This window comes from Zingiber officinale, chromosome 10A (genome assembly GCF_018446385.1).
Source record: "Zingiber officinale cultivar Zhangliang chromosome 10A, Zo_v1.1, whole genome shotgun sequence".
NCBI lineage: Eukaryota > Viridiplantae > Streptophyta > Magnoliopsida > Zingiberales > Zingiberaceae > Zingiber > Zingiber officinale.
The window spans coordinates 22582637-22590465 of record NC_056004.1 but is presented as its reverse complement, the minus strand read 5'-3'; the positions used below and the strand labels follow the sequence as shown (position 1 = coordinate 22590465).

The 7829-nt window shown below is 34.2% G+C and overlaps 1 protein-coding gene across 1 annotated transcript; it reads left to right on the top strand.

The window, feature by feature from the left end:
- Positions 1-2123: 2123 nt before the first annotated feature.
- On the top strand, positions 2124-6990 carry LOC122027512 (nicotinamide adenine dinucleotide transporter 1, chloroplastic-like). The gene is made up of 9 exons (XM_042586505.1): positions 2124-2466; positions 2765-2860; positions 4072-4178; positions 4927-4975; positions 5113-5231; positions 5409-5503; positions 5602-5690; positions 5787-5881; positions 6300-6990. Exons 1-9 carry the CDS (start codon positions 2397-2399, stop codon positions 6576-6578), a joined length of 999 nt encoding a protein of 332 aa, XP_042442439.1. The 5' UTR covers positions 2124-2396; the 3' UTR covers positions 6579-6990.
- The last annotated feature ends 839 nt before the right edge of the window (positions 6991-7829 follow it).

The window sequence follows — 7829 nt, the reverse complement described above, 5'->3', positions numbered from 1 at the left end:
GAAATTAGTCTACAGTGTGCCACATTAGATATTGACCGATGCATATTGATTAACTATGGAAGTTCCTTGCCATTACACCGCAACTGGGGCAAACCAATCAATTTTGTTGGAGCAAAAGGTTAAGTTGTTATCTTAGTGGCCCCTCCAGGGTGGTCCCACACTTTCTGGAAGGGAGTAAATCACGAGGGGCATTTACTTTAGTACAACAACCCTTTATACGAGGGAGGTCAGATACCCAATAAGATTTTTTGTATCCGCTGAAAATTAATTCTAAGATCTATTAGAATAATCATCTATGTACGTACTAACTGTGATAATCCGTAGAAGCAAACTAGTGGATTTTGTGCTTTATATATATATATATATAATAAACTCAATTAGCCTCATTGACTAGCCCTGAGGGTGACCGGTCTGGCTCCACAGAATTTTTTTACCGGCCACTAGGATAAATTGGGAAGTGCTCGAGCATAATCTTACTATTTTATAAAGAATCTAGATTCTTTACTAACTAACTTTGGTGAAACCCAAAATGAAATTACGTTAATATCATTTTTTCTATTCACATCGAAAATAATTCTAAGGTTTATTAGTAATTTCTACAAATACATCAATCAGAGATATAGAGTTCAAGATTCAGTTGCGGTGTATTAATGAGAATTTTTCTCATTAATCAATCAGGGATCTAGAATTCAAGACTTATTATGACGTATTATTAAGAATTTTTCTTATTAATCAATTAGGAATCTAGAGTTCAAGACTTAGCCGCGGTGTATTATTGAGAATTTTTCTCATTAATCAATTGGGAATTTAGAGTCTCTTTAGTCACATATCTTAGGATTGACAACATTACGAGCAGAGAAGCTTTTATAAATACTTTGGGTTGACGATATTAAAAATAATAATTTTCTCGATTTTTTGGCTAAGATCAAATATAATATATTAAATTAAGTTTTTTATAACAGTGAGTCCGTTATAGTAATTTACTATTAGGATTCTCAAGCGTTACATTGTATTATTACATGAATATGATGTATCCCTGCTTAATTTATGTATGTATTTTTACCTTAGATTAAATGTAATATTTATTCTTATAAAATTTATGTATATTTATGTGATATATTAAATTAAGTTTTTTATAACCGTGAGTCTGTTATAATAGTTTACTATTAGGATTCTCAAGCGTTATATTGTATTATTACATGAATCTGACGTATTCCTGTTTAATTTATGTATGTATTTTTGTCTAAGATTAAATGTAGTATTTATTTTTATAAAATTTATATATATATTTATGTGTTATATTATATATATAACGTGTGTGCTCGTATATAAGAAGTATCTGAGGCATTCAATCAGGGTGATTGTCCCCTTTTAAATACCATTTTAATTTGTATAATCCAGCTGGCCACATTGAAGCAGTTGAATCACTAATGCCAAAGTCAGCACAGCCATCAATCAACAAGTGCAGACCAATAGACTAATAAAATCAGCATGTGCAGTGACCTGGGCTCCGGGGCTGCGGTACAACATAAGGTTGTCAAAGTCAAATTGTCAGGAATTTGTGGTGAGATCCGGTCGATATATTTGTAGGTCCAATTACAGGATGTTGATTTTTTGAATTGTCTATCACTCTAATCGATCGATGATTTTTTTTAAAAAAATATAATCGATTCCATGTTAACAATTCAACATTATTTATTTATTTATTTATTATTATTATTATTATTATTATTTTTATTCAGTGAAGTCGAAACAAGCTCAACATGGTTATTATTCGGTGTAGATTTATTTCACACAATCATCAACTGGTCTCCGAGATTTCATGATTTTTTTATTCTTATATTCTTATTCTTAATGACATTTCTAATTAATGATCTGGTCAATTACGCAATCGTTCGAAAGATCTTCCAATCTTAGTGTAAAGACAGGGTTCAGGTGGGGCCTTTCCTTCAACGTATCACGGTCTCTGAACGTGTTCCGTGCTCAACGTTGAGCTTGTTTTATAAAATTTATCTATTTAACAAAATAGATTTTGAGATTGAATATATTTTTTTTTAAAGTTATACTAATTTTCTGATTAGATTTATGAGGGAAAATTTTGGGAATTAGTCCTCCTAAAATAATGCGTCGTTATTTTTACTGGATCAAACAACACATTCCGGTTTGCAGAGCTTCGTCGCCCCTTCTCCGCGTCGCTTACGTTCTCCCAAACCTTGGTTGATTTAAAGCCCTCTCCGTCTCGTTTCCGGTGCGGCGAGAGCAAAGCTGTTCCCTTTCGCTTCGTGAGTTTGGTTAGATCTTGTCTTCTAGAGCAGAATCTTCGTTATAGTGCGGAGAACTGAAAAAAGTAAAAATTAAAATCTTGCGCCGCCCGCTAAGTCGAGGAATCGACCACCATGCCTGGTGAATTCCACCAGCCGACGCATCGCGAACTTCTCTGCAATGCCTTCGCCGGGGCCTCCGCTGGTTTGTCTCTTGTGATCTTTTTATCCCTTTTCTTTCTCCCCAATTTTAGGTTTAGTTTTGGTGCTTTTTGGTGTTAGTTCACCTTGCGATGGTGTATATTTTTCTTCTTTGAATTTGCAAATGGGTTCTTGCGTACCAAAGCAATTATATTTCCCTTCTTCCTCTTTGTTAATTTAGGGTTTGATTTCGGATTGTCTAGTTAGGGTTTTCAATTTAGTATTTTTTTTTTTTTTTTTTTTTTGTGGTGGTTTTATTTTCGCTTCTTGATATTTTTGATTAAGAGGAAGAATGGTGGCAGGGATAGTTGCCGCTACGTTTGTTTGTCCGCTGGATGTTATCAAGACGAGGCTACAGGTGCATGGATTTGCCACGCTTGCAGATTCTTCCCGCCGGGGTACACGCTTCCGTTTTTCTGTTCCGATACGTCTATTGTTCTTCCTTCTTTTTGAAAGTGATTGCCTTTCATGTCTAAATTTATTCCTTTTAAGAGATGAAACTGAGTAGTTAGCAGTTGAATCGGTTTAACTTGTCCCTATATGAATGAGTTCATCCTGTAAACATTCTATTGAGATTGAGGCCGTTTTGTTATCACCTACTAGGATAGGATATTGCCTATGTTATCTTTGTCACGTAGGAAGAATGTTTCGACTTCGCCTAATGTTTCAACTTCGCCTAATGTCACGTAGGAAGATAAAAACCAACAAAGAACCTGCAGAAGCATGAAGAAAACGAATTTAGGAGGTTCATCTTTCACCCCAATCCACAGTCAAATACAAACGTTTTGTAATTGTAGCAAATAATACATAACAATCAAATAAAAAAATGTACAGAATCATGGATACATAGGTCTACTTATTTCTCAAGTCTCTCCTATTAAAACTAATGGAGAAACACATTTAACTTCAAAAATCTGTGAATAAGCAGCCTGTCTATGCCTTCTGGAAAATGTCGCAAATCCCTTTTATTGAGATGGTTTGTGCAGAACCCATGTGAAGGATAGGCGCAACAAAGTGCTTTATATTATTTGGCAATATTTGGCATTGTAAACAAGCATGGATTAATTGTAATGAATTGGAAGACAGTTATATCATGGAATTGATGCAGGCTTTCGTATAAATTCTGAACAATTGTTTGTGAGTTATATGATAGAAGGGATGAGATCTATGTAGTCCTCAAATAGTTGGGACAAAGGCTTCTTGATAGGACTTCAACCCATGATATTAGTATATACAAGGAATATATATTCTGAGATCTAGTGTACTTTTCCCTAATAAGTTGTTTTGGCCTCTTTTAAGGATTCAAAACTTCGCTCAAATCAGTTTCTAAATCTCACAAGATTATGTTACTGCATGGATCTCCTGTATGCGCCTTCCATGCATTCGTAACAGTTTTCTATTTATCATGTTAGTTTCTGTTTTTTGAATTAGTTATATTGCAGCTCCATTTGATAATTTTTCATCCAATTTCTTCTTTCTTAATCTGGATGATCATCATTGATCAATAGGAAACCAGCTATTCGTATTTGAATTACGTTATCATTTGCTTTTTATTCAGCCAGTGCATTGCTCAAGACTCACATGATTGATTTTCTTTTGCTCAAATTAGGAAGCATTATCATTGCAAGCCTAGAACAGATAATTAAAAAGGAAGGAGTTAGAGGAATGTATCATGGACTCTCTCCTACAATCATTGCATTACTTCCAAATTGGGCAGTAAGTATCTAAGGTTCTTCACATTCCTTCTTCCTTCATCTATACCTACTGGGCCTGCATAAAACAAGATCAATATTAGTTGCCTGGATTGGCATTGACCAAAAATACACATTATTGCTAGTGGATTGTGATACTGAATGTTAATTCATTTACTCTTTCACTTGATTAATGATCCTTAGTTATTGTTATTCATGATATGCAAATTGCATTAAAGATGATACACCAATGATGGTGGAACAACTTTACAAACTTTAAATAATGCTTCTCTTTCAAAACTACCAACAAACAGCATGCATTTATTTGCATCTGAAATCATTGCACAAACTTTTTTGTTTAGCAGATGGAGCAAAAGCAGCTGCAAATCTTTTGTTTAGTTTTGTTTCTTCTTTTCTTGCACGTGATCATGTGGTTTTGATGGGCACTAATAGTTGTATGACTTAATAATGTGTTGAATGTGGGAAAATTGTGGGTCAGATTTCTTTTATACTAATAAACTAAAACATTCCATTGTTTCCATTAATCTTTTGCTTGATTTGAAGGTAGCAAAAATCACCAACGTAGAATATGAAGATTCTGGTGCATCATATTCCTATGCAAGTTTCTATACAAGTGAAATATGTGAAAATGTTTATGCAAAGCATGTATTTCGTTTTGGTTATTCATTAAAATTTTCTGTTTTGGTTTCCATTGACTTGTTATACTTTTTTAAGATCTGACATCCTTATAATCAATTTAACTTGATCTTCAGGTATATTTTACAGTTTATAATAAGCTCAAAGGCTTACTTCATTCACAAGGTTGGCATAGGAGTTCCTTCTCTAATTTCCTGCTTATGATTTTAGATATTTGTTACTATCCTATTGTTCCTTTATAGAGATACTTAAATTGGCAAAAACAGAAAAATCAGTGTGATGTCTGACTTCTCTAATTTCAGATGCAGCTGATGTTGACAAGCCACTTTCAGTTGGAGCAAACATTGTTGCTGCCTCTGGTGCAGGAGTTGCAACCACAGTCGTCACAAATCCACTGTGGGTTGTTAAGACCAGACTACAAGTATGTTTTGATATTAAGCACCATATCTCTGGTTTTTTGTACACTTTTGGCAAAAAGTTAAATTTTCTCATTGTTGACAACATTTTCTATGTCCAACATTTACCAATCTTGGTTAAACTTCAGGAAGTAGTTTCTGATTATGATGTTTTTTTATGTTCGATATTTTTCTGCCATTAGACCCAGAGGATGAGCTCTGGAGTAGTTCCTTACAGAGGAATAATCTCTGCACTTGGAAGAATTTCCCGAGAAGAAGGTATACGAGGGCTATACAGGTAAGAACTGTTATCTTATGTAACTAATTCATGTCTTTTCTTTGGGATTACAATGAACATGATTATGGGATCTTTCTTTGTTTTTTTTTTTTTTGCAGTGGTCTGCTTCCAGCTTTAGCTGGTATTAGCCATGTAGCCATACAGTTTCCACTATATGAAAATATCAAGTCATATTTGGGAAATAGGGGTACATTCTATCTTCATCTATTCGTTTGTATTTTTTTCTTTTTCATTATATTGTTCTGATCTAAAGGAATATTGTTGTAAAATTGATCAATCCCAGGCAATACATCTGTGGATAAGCTCAGTGCTGGAAATGTGGCTATTGCTTCTTCACTATCTAAAGTTCTTGCCTCCACTATGACTTATCCTCATGAGGTACTTCTTTCAGCATATTCCTGAAATGTATTAGATTCAATTATTGACTTCCTTGTACCGATGGCTTAAAGGAAAAGTTGAAACAAATACTTGATTACTAGAGGAAATTCTTGTTACCTTTCCTTTTGATCAGTAATATACTAATATCCCCAATATTTACAGTATCTGGAAGTAAGAGATTTTTTTCCTCATCTGGACTAATTGTTGACTAGTTAGTTGCGCTAGCTTAGGTAGTAGATTAGCTTACAGTCTACCAACTTTCTGCCTTGTTAAAGTCTAATAAAGCATGCCTTGATAAAGAAACAATTTTTTTTTTCATATAGTTGAAGCTGCTTGTGACATTGTGGCAAATAATGACCGAATTTTTGGGCTGCATCTTCCTGTATGTTAAAAGTTTATGTACATGTTCTATCCACAGGTTGTGCGATCCAAGCTCCAAGGACAAGGACATTCTAGGAACTCTCCAGCGCAATATGCTGGTGCTGTGGACTGCGTTAAGAAAATCTTCCAAAAGGAGGGCGTGTCTGGGTTTTACCGTGGTTATGGAACAAATTTGTTAAGAACCACTCCAGCTGCTGTCATCACATTTACCAGCTATGAGATGATTCAAAGATTTATGCACCAATTCAAGTTTGTTTCATCTGACGAGAGACAACCAGATTTGCTTCCAATTTCTAATAGTCATATGAAATCATAGACCCGTGGCAATAAGATTTTGAGAAAAGAAAGACAGACAATTAACAAGCAACAGAGGTGCTGTTGACAAAGAGCATGCCCAGCATTTAATTGATAATTCTTTTGCATTGGACCTGGAGCATTGATTCTAATATTCCGGGTCAATGATTGTCAATACAGTTGAAGTGCAATACTTAATAAAGATGCATGGCCTGAGTTAGCAATATGTAAGGGTTCAGCCCTTAAAAATAGCATTATTTTAAAGATTAAAAATTTAAGGTAAAAAGCAGCTAAATCTGTATATTTTGCTATCATCAGGAATGCTATTAGTAACCTAGTTTATAGTTTGTAAACATATTCTTTGAACGAGTCGATTGCTCATGTTGGATCCTAATTGTTCTAAACATTATCATACACGTTTAGCTTACCGTCTATGTGGTTGATGTAACTTGCTCTCATTGTTTGTTTAAAATTCAGTTGCAACCTTTACAAACTTCAATTGTTCAATAACAATGTCTAAGAAATGTGGTTCAAGTGTTATGGAGAACTATGCAAACACACCCTGAACTTAATATGCATAGAAAGAGCGTAATATAACATCAATGAGAAATACTAACATTTAGAACACTAGATCTATGTCATGTAATCGCCATCCATGCAAGTAACACTGTTTTTTTGACCCACTGGAAGTTCTGGTAACGGATATCAATCTACACCATTTACAGAAGCAATCTTAATTTACAAAACCTTATAATAACACATAATAAATAAAACAACATATTTGCCCTCAGTTCAGCTTGCCAAACTTTTATTAATCGACCAAGCAAGCTATCAGGGTGACTAATTGGGCCTAATAAAACATATTGTCCACCACCACCAACAACAATCTATTATTTTCTCATTAGATGGGGTTGACTGTATGAATCCTTTTACGTCATTGAACTCTATCTTCTACTATATTATCATCTATATTTAAATAAATTTTATCTTATTTTATTATTGCTAACTAAGTCTTTTTTGATCTTCCTCCTCCTCTTTTGATATGCATATTTATCGTAGTTTTATATTGTCTGGAGCATTTATTGGTTGTCTAAGTACATGTTCATACCATCTTAAACGTGTTTCTTGGAGTTTTTCCTTAATAGATGCAACTCCAACTTTTTCTCTAATTTTCTCATTTATTATTTTGTCCATCCTCGTATGCCCACACATCCACCTTAACATCTTCATCTTTGCAACTCTCATCTTTTGCTCATGTGCTCGAGTCATACCT

What these genes read in the sequence shown, in the direction of transcription:
- LOC122027512 (XM_042586505.1), top strand. Translation starts at nt 2,397, where the DNA reads ATGCCTGGTGAATTCCACCAGCCGACGCATCGCGAACTTCTCTGCAAT. An exon ending in TGCAGATTCTTCCCGCCGGG is followed by an intron (nt 2,861 to 4,071) that starts GTACACGCTTCC and finishes TGCTCAAATTAG; the next exon opens with GAAGCATTATCATTGCAAGC. An exon ending in GGTATACGAGGGCTATACAG is followed by an intron (nt 5,504 to 5,601) that starts GTAAGAACTGTT and finishes TTTTTTTTGCAG; the next exon opens with TGGTCTGCTTCCAGCTTTAG.